General features: G+C 33.5%; 2 protein-coding genes across 8 annotated transcripts in view; one reads left to right on the top strand and one right to left on the bottom strand.

Moving 5' to 3' along the window:
* The window catches only part of LOC145977564 (WD repeat-containing protein 47), a 66,440-nt gene that overhangs the window by 41,089 nt on the left and 8,373 nt on the right, over nt 1-16,978 (bottom strand). For 5 of the 7 annotated variants that reach the window (XM_083109685.1, XM_083109675.1, XM_083109681.1 and 2 more), the window contains 3 exons: nt 5,215-5,914; nt 4,374-4,974; nt 3,726-4,077 (listed from right to left, as the gene is read on the bottom strand). In XM_083109685.1, coding sequence (XP_082965811.1) covers nt 3,726-4,077; nt 4,374-4,974; nt 5,215-5,895 — 1,634 coding nt within the window. In that variant the 5' untranslated portion in view covers nt 5,896-5,914. Of the gene's footprint in view, nt 1-3,725; nt 4,078-4,373; nt 4,975-5,214; nt 5,915-15,380; nt 15,513-16,978 lie in introns of those variants that run through there. The other 2 variants (XM_083109684.1, XM_083109683.1) reach the window with 2 other exon arrangements.
* Nucleotides 7,540-11,085, top strand: LOC145977545 (uncharacterized). Its single transcript, XM_083109651.1, has 5 exons — nt 7,540-7,587; nt 7,821-8,222; nt 8,615-8,780; nt 8,938-9,539; nt 10,100-11,085. Exons 1-5 carry the CDS (start codon nt 7,564-7,566, stop codon nt 10,781-10,783), a joined length of 1,878 nt encoding a protein of 625 aa, XP_082965777.1. The 5' UTR covers nt 7,540-7,563; the 3' UTR covers nt 10,784-11,085.

The raw sequence follows: 16,978 nt of genomic DNA, 5'->3' as shown, positions 1-16,978 counted from the left end.
ATTTTGAAGTATCAAATAATAAATTACTTCAGGATTTATTTTATTGGTATTTAAAGCATCAGTATAAACAAAATAATATTTAATATATAATTATGCAAGGATAAAAAATAATTTCTCTTCGATTAAAGGTATTTAAATTATTTGTATTTATGCTTGATCAATTTTGAAAAATTAAAGTTTAAAAAATTGAAAAATTAAAATTAATTAAATTTTAAATTAATTAAATAATTAAATTTTCAAACTAAGGTATTTGAAATATATATATCTACATTACTATATTTAAAAATCTCGAGATAAAATTCATAAGTATATATTTTTTAAGTGTGAGAGATAAAATCAAAATGTGTTAGTAGGATTTTTTTTACCAATCTACTACTTTCGGTTGCATTGAATAACTTTCGAGAGAGGAAGAACAGCGAGTACAATCGCGAACAATCGCTTTCGAGGAGGAACATCTGGCAGATGCCCCGCTTCGAGAGACAGAAGCTACGCGCGCCTCACAGTTATTTCTCGCAGTTGAAGTGATACACGCGAATTATATTCAATTTTATACAACGGCCTGCACGTATCGCTACACTTTCTGCCTCACACCAGAAACGAACGAACGAATTCCTATGAATTTTCAAACGACGCGCAGCCCACACAATCGACAAAGAAATTTTCCGTTCTGCTTTCTTAAAATCACGTAGGATTTTACATCGTCCACGCAAGATATTTTGGTGTCAATGCATTAAGTAATATATTCCTGATACTCTTCTTTTTTTAACAATTTTTTTATTCGCTCGTAATCAATGAGTTTTCACTTACTCCATTTCTGGATGTGCGTGTTTCTGCAAATATAGAATTTCTAATAACGCGCTAGAAACGCGAAATATTCGCGAATATGACGAATATGAAAAAGTTATCTTCTAAAAGAAAGAACTATATTATTATAAAATCAAATAAAATAATCGAGATCTTTATTTAAATACGTCAATGCAATAAATTTTGAATAATAAAAATGAACAATTATTTTTCTTTATTAAATATTAGATAAAGTTATCAGATTATTTTAATTTTATCGAAAAATTAATGTTTCTATTAATTAATTAAACTCTCCTGAATGTAAACAAAACAATGTCTTTGATAATATTTTATTTCGTAAATTATATAAGAATTATTCCAGATCCATGAATTTTTAATTATTATTACATAAGTTTATGGAGCGTTAAAAGAAATTAAAATTATGCAATTACATAATCGCGCTCAATATAACATCCAATTAAAATTCGTATAATAAATAAACTTCGTCGCTGTAAAACGACTTGTGAAGACTTTTATTCGTCTTTAACCCACAACACCTGGAGTATTCAATGTTAAACGAGGCGCTTTAATTCAAGAGAAAGAGAGGGACTGTATCGCGATTACTTCGTATTCCGATGACGTTTCAACAAAGCCTCGTTTGTTACCAATGACGGCCACTCGTGCGTTCTAATTACGTGCTGTATCTTGCCGTATTCGCGCAAGTAGGTGACTGCGAAGCAACTGCGATGAATCTCTCGATGCGTCGAGAGAATCCGTCTCTTTGGCGTCATTCGATTCCGAATCAAAGTAAGTAATTTCTCCTCTCATTATAGAAATTCGACGCGTTACACCTCCGTGAACAATCGACGGTAAAAGTATATCTACCCCAGCGATATTTCCGGATATGGTAATGCTTATTATTAGTTGCAAGTAATGATTAGTGAAGGTAAATTATTAGGAAGACTGACATTAACGAGCAATCATTTTTATGTAATTTACACGTGTGGATTTAAATTTGATAATTTTTTTCCGGGTTTCTTTATAGATATTCTTAAAAATGTTTTTTATATTGTTATTTAATTTACTCATTTTTATTCAACTAATTAAAATTAAATTTATTTTTATTTTTATTCAAGTAATTAAAATTCAAAAATTTTTAAATAATATTGTGTATATATGTGTATATATCTGTTTTTAAAAACTATTTATATTTTTGAATTTTTTAAAATACATATTTGTATTTTATGTATATTTTTAATTTGCTGACATGAAACTAAATGAAAAATGTTTCGAAAAAAGATATGTATTTTAAGAATAGCTTTATATATACTTCATTGGAAACGGAACCCATCATCCGATAAATCTAGCAAATCATCAAGAATAACCACGTTTGTTGAACTCGCTGAAGGATCAAGGGCTTCCGTTTAGCCTCTATCTCCGCGAAACACTGCCGTCTAAATACGCTATATTTCGTCGCTAACGAAGTGCCTGACACTCGAGGCTTCTTTGGACCGAATTAATTTCTCGACTCATTCCTCGAAAATACGTCAATACGACTGCTAACCAGTCTCATTGCCTCCTTCATGGAACTGTACTTTATTACTAATGAAAATATTATCTAAAGGCATATTAAATAGTATTTATCTAGAAACACGATTAAATAGGTAATACTCGGTAAAGTCTTGTAATTCTAAGATGGCATTTTCTAGTTAATGACTCATAAATTGCAGATGAATAACAACCGATAATAATAATGCTATTAGAAATTATAAACATATATTATTATAAGCTAGAATTTTGATTTGAATTATATAAAGAAAGCTAAAATTTAATTATTGATAATATAAGATAACATGAATTTATATATATATATATATATATATATATATTATATTATTATTTATATTATATTATTACTTTAATTTATATCTTATTTCTGAAATTTTTATATCATGTGCATATCATGTGCAATTTATATAAATGCATAAGTTTATATTACAGGTCTAAATATAAAGTTTCATGCATATTTTACAGAATACAGTTACGCGCATGAATGGGACAATGCAACCATAAATATGTATGGTGGAGGTATGCGCGTGAATCGCAGATAGGGCGAGATCAATGGCGAAATTGTATAGGGTCACGACTTTGTGCCGTATATATTTACATGCATCCGGTATCCGGTTCGGGCACGTTAGCGGTGCCAGTGAACCGTGATCGAATTTTAATTTCGATTGCAACGTCGAGCTTTCGATGAGTAAATGTTTGCTTTCTCGAAAATTATCTTGATTATGAAATAACATGTTAATAAAAATGTTAGAATTATTTCCTGAGATCGAAACGAATAAGAATTATGGCATTCCTGGATGATTAATTTCAAGTTTGATTCTTCCAAATATTTTAATAAATATTTAAAAAATTATATATTAGATAGAGATATTTTTTTATATATAAATACTTCGATATTTTTATGTGTAATTTTAAAAAGAAAGTAAGACTCAAACGTAATTTCTTAGTTCGAGAAATAGTATGGGAGATATCAAACAGTTAAAATAATCAGTTTTTTCCGCCAATTTTCACTGAAGGATTGGGCTATTTTGATCGACACTACATTCTAGACTAAATCTGTCTAAATCTATTACTGCCACTACTATTCTTGCCACATATTTTATCACAATAAATGCAACAAATGCATTCCGCTATCGCCATCTATTGGAGAATGCAAAGAACTTTACCTTTTGATTAAATGCATTCGGTGCAACAGAATTATTTCACCGATATAGATGATATTAACTGTGTATAACTGTCTTTTTTTAAATAAAAATTAATATTAAAACTAATTCTAGAGTAATTTATTTTTTTTTCATCTCATGCCCATAAAATAACTTCATTGCTATTTGCTAATAAAATATCAGAAATATGAAATTAATACAATCACTCACCCTTCTCCCTGCAGTCTATTATCAGTTACTTGCATAGGTAACGGTGCCGATAGTTGCCTAACTAATTCGTCTCTCTCCCTTTCCTTCTGCTGAATAGTTTCCTGCAATCTCTGCTTCTGCTTCTGGTACTCCTTAAACAGGCCACCATTATAACTTTGTTCGAGATGATCGCCAGGAGCTATCACCGCTCTAACCGGGATTGCAGTTGGTTCCGTAATTTTCGCCGCGACTCCGGTAGGCTTTTCCGCCAAAGAATCTCTTCTGGAACTCCTAGCAGTCGAGAGCGCTGGTGATTCTCTGCCAGTCACTCTACGTTCTGGCGTGGATGTTGCTGAAGGATCCACGTCCACACCTGTAATGGATTATTTATGAAATGACTTAAAAGCTCCCAATGATATAGAACTTTATTTAACAATTCATTTAATAATACATTAATTGTAGAATTATTAAGGCTAAGTATATTAATTAAAATAATAAAAATTTAATATTTTTATTATTAAATAAAAATATAATAAAATTATATATGATAAGAATTAAAAATTAGTAATTTTTTTAAGATTCTCTATAAGTAATATTCTATTATTATATAACTAATATATAACTAATTAAAAATCTTCAAAATGCTATGATATACTTTGTAATATTTACCATCGGGGCTTTTGGAGTGTCCTCTCGTTCTCGGTGGAGCTTTAGGTTGAGCATTCGTCGTCTCTTGTATCGAAGGTAGCTGTTGGAACTCGGCGTAATTCGAGCTAAGGAAGACGTCACCCTCGTTTTCGAAGAGCCTATCGACGCTGGTATTCATCAATTTGTTGTTTTTGAAGCCGGTCAGGTGGAAGCTAGCGAAGGACGATCTGGACATCGGGTTCACGTCACCGATGGACAGCGCCATGAGCGCCGCGGATGGTATGGCCGTGTTCTTGGATCCGGGACTCCTGGGCCCGAGACCGGCCTCTAGAGCCGGCACTAAACTGCGAGACATCATGTCCGCGGCGGATCTAGGTCTGGTGAACGGCATAGCGCTGTGCGGAAAGGTTTTCGGTTTTATCGGCGTTATCAACATGTGCTCCGTCCACGAGGTCTCCAGAGAGGGTCTCTCCAGGCGCTCCACGTCGACGTTCAAAGTTCTTTGCGCGAAGGGTACAGCGAATGTCTCGGGGGGTATACTTTGGAGCCATGAGAGTAAACTTAAGTCCGAATCGCTGAAGCCTACAGACCCATCGAGCAGCCTCGAGAAACTCATCTCTACCTGTAAATAAAATGAAAATAAATGTATAAAATATATTAAAATGTATAAAATTCTTCAAAGAATTCTGAAATATCTGAAATTACCATATTGTAATTATTGTATGTATAATCTATACATGTATAGAGAAATAATGTCGGTATAATTTCAGAATTAATTCTGTCAAATTTTTACTGAATCCTTTATAATGAAGTATAAAATACAATAAAATATAAAGACAAAAAGCTAGAAAATAAAAATTACCTGCTCGCTCTCTTTCGACCCGGTAGCTTTCGCTTGGCAGTAATTGACGCAGGACTCGTATAAGATGCCCTTGATAATAAGCTGAATGAGCCGATCGTTTTTCGCCGAGGTGACCGGATGCGCGGAGTCGATACTCTTCCTGTCGCCCGGCAGGAACTTCTCCACCAAGGGATGAACCTCGCGGAAACATTGCACCCTAGCGTTGCTGGGGTTCCAATCCTTGTACTGCAGATGATCCGTCAGTCGCGGCAAAGTAAGCAACAGGCACAGGCTGCTGTACTCTTCTTTGGAGGGCGCGACTTTCTCAAGGTCGCTCAACACCTTGACGACTTCCTCCACCGCGTTGTCGACGCTGCCGTTGGTGCCGGCGGCAATGACGTTCGCTTCCGACTTGATGCACAGCAGCTCGACGTACTTGTGACGCAGGATCGAGTACGTAAACTTCCTCATGTCGAAGTCCGAGAGCGCCTCCAGCGGTTGGATGAACTCGAGGACGTCGTCCCATTGTCCGTCGAGGATCAGCTGACGCAGGAAGAGCACGTCGTCGCTGTACTGGCCGTTTATCACGCCGGTCTCGCGCTCGAGCGAGAGCTGCGAGATGTGAAGGTCACGGCTGTGGAGAAACTCCAAGGTCAGTCGCACCACGTCCTCCTCGCGCAGCGTCAGGTGCGCCGCCGGCATCACGTACCGAATACGCAACCTAGGCAATTTCCACAATAAATTGGCACATCCTAGTCGCCAGGAATAGCGAAAGAGGCATCAATCTCCGCAAGAAGGATGCCTCGCAAGAAAGTATCTTTTATCGAGGGATAAATTACAGAGAAACTTTGTAATTTGCTTTAATATTGAACCGTTGCATAAAATTAAAAATTTGCATTCCGAAAGTTTTATGAAAACGTTCATAGATATTATCTGATAATCAAGCATATGTTAAAGTAAGAGAGAGAAAGAAAGAGAGAAATCATTGTTTTAAAAAAATAGACATATTTCAGCTTTTGTTTCCTAATATTCTGAATTACAAATTTGTGGAAGCGTCTAAAGAAAATTAGAAAATTTGTAGAACTTCTCTCTCTCTCTCTATAATTTCCAAAAATTATATGCAAATTTATAATATACAAAAAAAGTTTAATATATAAAAATTACATAAATATATAAAAATATATAAAATATAAAATAATATATAAGTAGTATAATATAATATTATATTAATCTGTATGAAGTTATATTACCTGTTATATTATGCTATTTATACATTATTTTATATTTTATATATTTTTATATAGTTATGTAATTTTTATATATTATACTGTTATTACTTTTATATAAAATATAAAATAATATATAATATAGTATAATATATAAAAATTACATAAATAATAATAAATTATATAAACAATAAATTACATAAATTACATGAGAATAATAATAAAAAATATATAAAATATAAAATATTATATAATATATATACATAATATATATAAAATATATAAAAATAGAATATATAAAAATTACACTTAGAAAGAATAAAAATTCTTATTCTCAGAAAGATTGAAATATTATCACGAATGGATGGAATAATTTGATGCCGCATTAAATTACCGAGTTTCAGCTTGGTAAGATGATTTAGCTTTGGTTTCAACTTTCGCGTGTAATGCAAGATACGAACAATGCGAGAACAATGAGGCAAACGAAAGACTTCTAAGAGATGCCTTCTAAGAGATACCTTCTAAGAGATGCCTTCTCAGAGATGATATATTTGAAGGTATGGCTCCTACAACGAGAGAGAAGCCTAGATCTAACGTCTCGGCAAAGAGCCACCCACTTACGCGATAATCAGGGCACATCTACTGGGTGCGCTGGCCCCAAAGTGCAACGAACTCCCGCGAGGAAGTGCATTTTCGCGCATTCCATATGTATACGTTCATATCATTGCCGGATTTTGCAATCGCGTGTTATAACGAACGGAAATCCGAGTCAATCAAACAGTCATTCAACCAACAGTCATTTAGTCAATCAACCGATCATTAGAGTTTCGTTTGTCAAATCAATCATTAAATAAAAACACATGCATCTATTATAGTCAACTAGTACTATTCACGAGTACTATTTACGACTACCAACGATTTTTTAGGATGACTAACAATGCGTTTCTTTCATTTTCTTCTTATAATATTTGCTGGCGTTCGTGTTTCCACTTCGAACAGTTTTAGCCACAATATGCAAGCTAATCAAATTACAAAAGAATATGAAATTCATTACATCAGCAAATTCATTGGCTATTTACGCTTAGCGACAGACCGAAGATTCGTATCAGTCTCGAGCAAACTGCAGCAAGAGCAACAAGAAATCATGACGTTCACATGTCGACAAATAGTAAGTGAATTTTTCTTACATTTATTTTATCAGAAATTAATTTTGTAGATTCAGAGTTTCAATAATTAATCTTTTAATATTTAAAAATTAACACCAATAAAAAATTCTATAAAAATTAGTGCATAATAAAATTAATATAATTAAAAAAATGTATAATAATGTTAGGGGATAAATCTTCATCGTCGAAAATTTATTCGAGAATAATTTAAAATGAGTTTACCTAAACGTTACAGATTCTAGCGATGATAATTTCGTCGGCAAAAATCATATTCGGCGACATTCTGGTTCAACCCGGTTACGAACATCAATATAGTCACAATCCGTCTTATCTGCCATACCATACTGTCTCGCATTACAAGGTGTTGTCTGCGGCCGAACAGCATGCAAAACAATTAGCAACTCAACCCTTGAAGCAACATCCTTCGGGAGTTCAGATAGTGCATCCCTATTATGTACCGGAAGTTCACCAAGACAAAGTTCGATCAAACTTGATGGAATATCCATTTCATTTACTACATCATTACCCTCTTCATCACTATGTATCAACGAAGCCTGCCGACAACTTGCACTATGTGAAGCTAGGAGCCCGTGAATATATGCAACCCTCACTATTCATCGCTCACTCCAATCCTTTGGTAAATATTTATCACGTTCAGAGAGTTATTTATAGCAAAATAAAAATAATATTAAATCATGAAAAAGATACAATTAGAAAAAAACATCATTAATGTCATAATCATTATGAAAAAAATAACATTTTTATTTCTTATTAATTCAATTTTGCAAAATTTCATATTAATATCATTTTACGATATTTGATATTTCAATGTAATATTTTTTAATACACATAAGATTAACTTATAAATATATAATATATCGTGTTATTAATTTAAATAATTTCTTTCTTTTTTTTGTTTTTTTAATTATATATAAAATAACAATAAAATGCTAATACTCTTTAATGTATCTTGTATAACTAAATAAATGCGATTTTTTGAAGATTCCTTAAGTACAATATTTTTTTCAGGCAGCACACTACCGGCATAAGAGGTCAACCGATTTTACAAACGTCAAATCTAACAAACCCGCGATCGCTACACATGATGTGGCCACGAAGCCGTCCTTAATCGACACCAAATATTCCACAGCTATCGACTCGCTGCTTCCGGAAAACAAATCTATCGATACTAATGGTAAATATTTAACAAATAGTCATCAAGTTATGTGTCAAGTTCCCTGATTCGCTATTTATTTCAAAAGTTTTGCATTCCAGTGTGAAATATGAACATAAACTATAATGTAGTTAATTCTAAAACAATTATTTTTTCAAAATAAACTATTCCATTACAGATAAGCATGTGAAGACCCAAAGCGATTTCGCAGGAAACCCATTTTTATTCGGTTTAAATCCAAATAAGATGTACTCCAAACTTCAAACCGAAAATTTAGACGACAAAAAGGACGAAACACAGCATCCGGTTTCCAAACGTAATCACGCCACTTTAATTACGCCATTCACGCCATTAATTCTGACTCAGCCATTTACATCAGATTCTGCTAAAGCAACAATAACCGAACCGGCGCAACAAACGTCGTCAAGTTCCCAGAAAAAAGAACAAAGTCAAGAGCCATCTCGTACTAATCACGAAGACCCACATCTCACTCCCAAACCATCTTCTATAAATTTGGAGCAATCTACGAGCCCGATAACTATACTTCAAGAGTCAGAAGAGGAATCGGACGAAGATGATAGCAAATACTATAACAACTATGGCACATTTACTTTGCCAACGTCAATAGCATATCGTCCAACAATACCATTCGTATATAAGTTTTGGCCAAGTTATATAACGTATGACGCCGAAATGCATTCGAGTAAGAAGAAATACCTAGATCAGCAAAATATATCTAATTATCTAACCCGTCAATCATCCAATCAGACATCTTCGCAGGTGAGAAGATTCTACGAGATACTGACCTAATTCATTTCATATTCTTCGAATTTTTTAATTTTTATTCGATCTATAGAAATTTAATTAATTATTAAAATTAATGATAAAGATTATTTTTTGTGCAGATACTTTCTATTAAAATCTAAAATTTAATTCAATATAATTAATATAAAGTTCAGTTTATCTGCAATCTAAATTAAAAACAAATTGGACGTTTTCTTTTATGATGTTTCTAGGATATGTTATATCTTTTAAAATTATGTAAAAATCAAGATTCATGCTTCTAATGTACTTTATAATAGCTCCTAAAATATTTATAATAATAATTAATTAATGAAAACTGTTGATTAATTTATCAGCAATCTTTTGATACATTTTCTTGCTTTCGAAAATGGAAATTTTTGAAAATATAGTTAATATGTTTTGAAATTAATCGTATTATTTTGTTCAATATAATATTATACATATATGATGATTAACAAAATATACAATATAATTTTCTTAGAAAAGAGAGATATCTTCGCAAAAGTAACGGATATATTTTGCATCTCTATTCGCAGGAAACTACACATATCGGCGCAACTAACATAGGCCAACCAAGGAACAGAGAGTTTACGACACATCTTTGTGCGGGTGGGGTCCCGTGTTCTACGAGCAATATGAAAAAAGCGCCTAGTGAGCCCATATCAAATATACCTACACTAACTTCAGAACAATCTCCTACGTATTTCCACTATAATAACAAGGAATCTTCCCCAAGAAACGAGATGATCAATGCGCCAAATCCTGGCACGCAGCAAGTTTTCTATGCAATTCCGGACGACAGTGTAAACTATTATTTCAACGACTATCAAGACAGTACGAAAGACTATCTGGACAATTTAGAGACAGATTATCCAGACTACGACGACAAATCTACATTTCTGACCGACGGTTTTAATCTCTACTTGAAAAAAAATTCCGCGTATTCGAGCAATGTTCCTTCGAATAAAATTGACTATTATAATTATGACAACATACTTTACAGAAACAGCAATCCTCAAAGAAACGTAGCACCGTTGTATGTCGTCCCGACCTCATCGCAAATGCGACTTTCAGATTATTATCCGAAAAAAGCGAGGAAGACTTACGCCACTTACAAGCCGCAACATTATTACAAGCATTACATATACGATACGAAAAATCAAATAGTACCAAACGTATATTATCGCCGTATATCGTATTCGCCACCTGTTTATTATTAGTAGAGCACTATTATAGATACGATGCTGTTATCGATTCGTACCACGTTACCTTGAAGCAACGAGTCGATTGACCATAATGATTTTTCATGATCCATTTATTATAATTACTCTATCATGTCGGGTATGTGTAACTTTATTTAGACAGGCACGCATGTTTCCCTCATCGTACTCCGTCCGCTCGTTTTATCAGAATAAACTTTTACGTATTGTTTTCTATAAATAGGGAATAAGATACTTTAATTCGATTTTTTAAGTTTTATATGTATCAAGTTTTTAAATAAATGTGTTTAAAAGATCGCTTATTTTCTTCTGCATTTATTTAATATTCTGTGGATCATCATCGCATCATAAAAGACAGTCTTAATTAGAATCTAGAATTATTAGCACATTTAAAATATTAATTTTTTTAAATATTAATTTATTAAAACACTCTTAATCTTTAAACATAATGTTAACTGCGAAGATGTATGAATCTGAAATATCCTATATCTTATCTACAGATGAGTCAATTAACGAGAGGATATTTGCACGATTAAACGAAAGCCATCTAATATTTGAGCGCAATACCCGGATTTTATGTCGGAAATTATTTCTCATGACGATGTATAAATCGAATGGAAAGAAAAAACTTTCACCGGTAAATTCAACTCTGATTGTACCTAGTATAGATGTACGCAGTGATGAAACGAAAATTCAATTTCAGACAATTTGCCGGGACAGTTAATTGAGCTGAGCGCAGGTATCGAGGCGTCGTCGTCCGCCTGCAAAACGCGCGATCGTCCGCCGGAAAAGGAGGGCAAACACCGATCGAGAGCAATTTCTGATCGCCCCCGGGACGCATCTCTCTGCGATGAAATGTAATTTCTTCAATTCCCTCATGAGATACGCGAATATTCGTCTTTCATTACAAATGCCGGAAGAGCAGAAACATCATACGATTCGAAAGAGAGCGTTGAAAAGGAATGTTGATCGAAGAGAGAATTATATTAATTACATTTTCCCGAATCGACGTTTTAATGAAAGAGTATCCAAACTACCTGATGAGGTGAAACAGTGAAATAATAATCGAATAGTTAAGATTCTACGCGGAATCAATCGCGATATTCATTGATCGAGGCGCACCGTCCATTACTTTCAAACGTACACGTATGAGGCTGATAACTGGCAATCGTGTAACAAGTCGTAAACCCGTCGTATAATAACGTGTCCCGAGGTAACGAAGCACTGAGGCGTTTAAAATAAGCTGAAAGTTATAAAACGAGACGTAAAAGGTATCCATCTGTTTACAGCGATCTAATTATCATCGTTGCGTGAGTTGCGTTATCGCGAAATCAAAGTCAGTCTTTAGCATATTGATTCGCGAAAATTTCTCTTCTTCATTTTTTTTATTTCTTTAAATCCTTTCCTGTTCCGACAATGAAATAAAAGTTTCAATAATAGATTTAGAAAGTAAAAAAAAATTGTGATTGTACCTGTATTACACAATATTGCACAAACGTGTGATATCGTCGTCGGACGTGATTGATTGATCGGTTCGAAATTTACGAAAAAGTGCATTCACCAGACGGAAATTACAAATTGTTGGCGTAAGCGTTCCATAACCGTTTGGCGTAATAACATCCGGGAATCGACCATTACGCTCGTAACAGACGAGTTAACCTGGCTTAATTAAGCATTAATTAACCGGTCAACAAGGAACCTTAATTATATGTCAAAACACAAGGCCTATTATCACTCTGTACTAGTTAATATGGACACAAATTAACAATATTGACGAGATTTAAGAATCCTTGAATTATCAACTATATAAAATTAGAAAAAAAGCATTATTACAATAGATTTAGAAAAAAGAATATTATATATATATATATATATATATATATATATATATATATAAAATGTAGAAATAAAATATATAAGTTAAAATATATTGCTATAGGAAATTTATATTCATGTTCTTGAATATTTAGATCTTAAGTTTCATTGGCTTGTATAATCCTCGAATTTTTTAAATATTTTACTTGAAAACTTGAAGATTTTCTTGATTTAAAAACTTGGAGAATTTTTTAAGTCTTTGAATCTCTTTTCTTCATATTATTTATTCTACGAAGATCTTTGAATTTTTGAAATCTTCTCTCTTTATAATAAACGAAGCGTAATGCAGTTTCTCAGTAAAAATATACTTTTAACTTCAATTCGCGAAGAAACTTTAAACGCAAAAAAAGCCGTTCGAGTGAATTTCAGAAGGAATACTCATGAGTTACAATGACAAACTCGCTGAATGCGTTCTGTCGCCCTCAACTTCAACTTTAACATCTCCTTGACTCCTCGCCATCGTCCTCGTTTCCCACGTCGTTCGTTAATGCTAGCTTTCCAACATCTCCATGTCCATCTCCGACAAGAACCATTCCATTAATCTTAGAGTGCTAATATAATTTTAATGATTGGCTATTGCTTACATTAGAGATTCAATTTATTTATTTACTTTTTAATTATTTTAATTATTTTGATAGATTACATAATTAATTTTAAGCAAATGCAACAAGAAAAAAAATAAAAATTAAATTAAATTAAAAGTTACAACGAAAAATTACAACAATTTGAAACTTTCTCCGGGGTTTCCCTGTTAGTATTCTAGAGTTAATTTATGCCGCAACCCTTGAACAATCCAATATAACGGCGTAGCCTGTCTTACCTTTGGCGCAGGACAGAATTAATCGGGCATGCAAAACGAGAGACGAGACGAGATATCGTTTTCGCGTAGGTCACTTTACTTTTCCGCATCTATCGATTTCTCCAGTTCACCGCATGATAAAAGTTTGTAAAAACTATGGAGTCACTGATTTCTCATTCATTTTAATAAATTAATATTCATAGGTAATATTAAATTATTGTCAATTATATCATACGTTTCATATTAATATATCTTGTCCTAAATTTGCATGATAAAAAAATCCAGTTAATCTCTTATTCCTTCATAATTTTATATAATTTAGCATATAAATCAATTATATTTTAAATTAAATTCTGTAAAAAATTACACTTTACAAGGCAAAAGAAAAGGATGTGACTCTTCATATTAATACACTAACGTAAACAGGACTCTTCTGAGGAAAAAAGCGGAACTCGCGATTGGATGGAAACCGCGCGTTCAAGAATTTATATTACCCGGAGGAAAAAAAAGCAGAGGAGAATATTGTCGCATGGTGCCTATCTCCGGGTAAATCAAGCTTCGAATACCGGTACCGGTTTTGACTTACGGGGTCAAAGCTGACCCGCTGAATACCCTCCATTACGGGATAGCTAATGGTTCCTTTACGCGATACTCACCGCAAAGATGGTCCCCTCTGGGAATCTTGCTTCTGGTTAATGAAAAAGTAAAAACGGGAAGCTTGCTGAGGTATGCTTGCCCTTTTCGCACGTTCGACTCCTGGATTTTCAACATCATATTATTCCAAGAATTAATATTAACGTGCGGGTACCTGCTAAATTAAATCTATCAACGTTCGTTCCTTGGTAGATTAAATTCCTCGTTAAATGCCCCTCTAAATTAAGTCTTGTCGCATTAAGCTCCTCGTGAACCCCACTAAATTCAAAGAATTCAAGAACATTTCGGTTGTGATATACACATGTAATAAATTCAAAACGTCGTTAATAATATCGTTTCTTCGCACGAAACTAAATCCTGCCATATTTCTCCCGATGACTCATCTCGGTGTGTCTTAGTCTCGTGTGCAGAAACGAAATTACTGACGATGCTCTTCTCTTATAGATAATCACTGGTGGCGTGTGTCGCTATGTATATGGAAGATCATCTCTAGCTATTAGGACGGAAAATCCGCGCGATATAGAGAAGACATAATAGAAGGGAGAAAATTAACAAGCCGAGGCGAACGGACAACCGCGACCATTATCCGATAAGCCTTAAATTGCATTAGAGAGAAAAAGTGAAATTGAACCATTAAGGTATTATTTGCTATCGATGCCTACATGTGCAAATCAAGCTGTTTAAAATGCTCGTGTAAATCATAAATGAGCGAAATCGAGAAAAATCATACGAGGCTATTAAAGTTATCAGCGAAAACGTTGTGATTCAGACTGCAAGCTCGCATCATTGCATGAGTCACTTTACTCGAACTAGATCTTACCTTCGACGCAAAAAATATTATAGATAATGATAAAGAGAACGGAAGAGAGATTAAAAATAGAAAATATTTAAACAAGAGAAATTTTATATAAATAATATATAAAACAGCCTATTTATTGTGTAAAGTAAAAGGCAGCTTCCATAAATTATTTTAAGCGTGATATAATTATTTTAAGCGAGATATAATTTTTGATTGCTTTATTAAAGGATTGGAATTTTAAAAATTGATAAAAATTGAATGAAAGATTAAAATAAAAATTATTAGAATATTATTGTTATTATTATATATTAATTTAACATTAATATTATTACATATTAATTTAATGTGTTGATAAAAAAACTCATCACAAATATTAATAAAAATATTTGTTATAATCATTATATTCATCTTACATTGTAGACACAATTTATAGATAATTATTAAAATATATAAATAATAAATATATTTACTTCTTTTGACCCGCGCGTTTATACGTGGCGGACATTCACGCGAGTCAAGAATCCCGTAGCATATCACACACACGCGCGAATTTTTATACAAGGATGCTCGAGAGTAAAATTGACGGAGCACGTGACGTACGAGTGACGTCTCGCGACGCACTGGCTCGGTCCCTCGATCGGGCGTCCCGACGCCGCTGCGACGGCGCCGGAAGTGACACCCTCGCGATTACGCGCGGCGCGCACGCAGGATCGCGTCGCATGTGCAAAAGTGACCGTGCAAGGAAATCGATCACGAGGGGGTTGGTCCCGGGGTGAGTAACCTCATCGGCGTCGGGACGAGGGGGGGATCGTGACGTCATTGGCGAACATTTAAATCCGTTATGCGAGAAATATATTGCCGCCGAACGGTGTGTATGAGGTCAAGGTGCGAGTGAAGAAGTGACTGTCTAAATTATTGGAATCGACTTGAGAAGAAAACGATATACGCGAGTTCTCTCAGCAGTGACGTAACCGAATTTTAGTCCAATTAAACGTAATTATACTCGAAAAAGACAGGCCGATCCCTTCAATTAAAGACAATTATATTCGGAGACGAGGCGATCGGCGACAAGAAATCCTCGGATATCGGACTCAACGAGGCTAATGGCATCGAGAAATTTTAACGAGCAACCACTCGATAAATCTTGAGAGCCCGATCATCAAGAGGTACCAGTCCCCCCTAACCTTTCCGTGACCTTCACCTACGCAGCCACCTTCCCCGGAATACCTGAGGGCAGGTATCGACTTCCGCGTCCGAGAAACGTATCTTTACGTAGTGGTATCTCATTAGTCGAAGGCCGGTATTTACTTGTACGCGATTTTTGCGGAATCGCGACGATAAAGAAACGGCAAACGAAGCGAATAACGGCAAAAACCTGACGAAATCCCGCGAGCGTATCGGGCCAAAAAAGAAAAGATCGGAGGCGAGTACACCGCAATTAGCAGTAAATTAATATTGCTATTCGCGTACAGCAATATAAAATTAATTAAATACCATCGTAAGGTGCTTCGGGACGTCCACACTTATGTTAAAATTAATTTAATGTTCTGACATAGCGTTTCGGAGTAAAATACTCGAATTCAGAGAGAAATAATTCAAAATTAATTCGGAGGCCAAAGGCTAAAAATTGAGAGAAATTTATATATATTTGCTGGAAATAATGAATATTTTCCTTTTTATATTTTTTAATAATATCTCGTATTTTCACCTCTCTTTTTTTATATATCTATATTATATATATATATTTTTATATATTTAATTTATATATATTTTATACATAAATAATAATAAATAAATAATATAAATAAATATAAATAATATAAATAAATATAATCAAATATAATTAAAAATTTAAAAAAAAATTTGATATATGCATGTATTAAAAATAGCCATTTAATCAATAAATAATAATAATAATTTTTTTTTAACATGTTCTTTAATAACAACTTCTATTATGTACTGTATAAAATTCTATCTGTAATTTTTTATTTTTTTATCAATTTTATTATTAATTGATATAAAAAAAATTCCATTCTTATTGTTAGATAAGTCTAAATGATTTTTACCA

The sequence above is a fragment of the Camponotus vicinus genome, unplaced genomic scaffold (genome assembly GCF_025532165.1).
Source record: "Camponotus vicinus isolate PSW18456_S1 unplaced genomic scaffold, iyCamVici1.0 SCAF_1, whole genome shotgun sequence".
Classification (NCBI taxonomy): domain Eukaryota; kingdom Metazoa; phylum Arthropoda; class Insecta; order Hymenoptera; family Formicidae; genus Camponotus; species Camponotus vicinus.
Note: the sequence above shows the minus strand (reverse complement) of the source record. Positions and strands in the feature narration are given on the sequence as shown.

Bases quoted from the DNA above. Each gene is read 5' to 3' on its own strand.
- LOC145977545 (XM_083109651.1), top strand. From the start codon at position 7,564: ATGACGTTCACATGTCGACAAATA. The intron at 8,223-8,614 runs GTAAATATTTAT...TATTTTTTTCAG, and splicing joins TCGCTCACTCCAATCCTTTG to GCAGCACACTACCGGCATAA. The intron at 8,781-8,937 runs GTAAATATTTAA...ATTCCATTACAG, and splicing joins CAAATCTATCGATACTAATG to ATAAGCATGTGAAGACCCAA.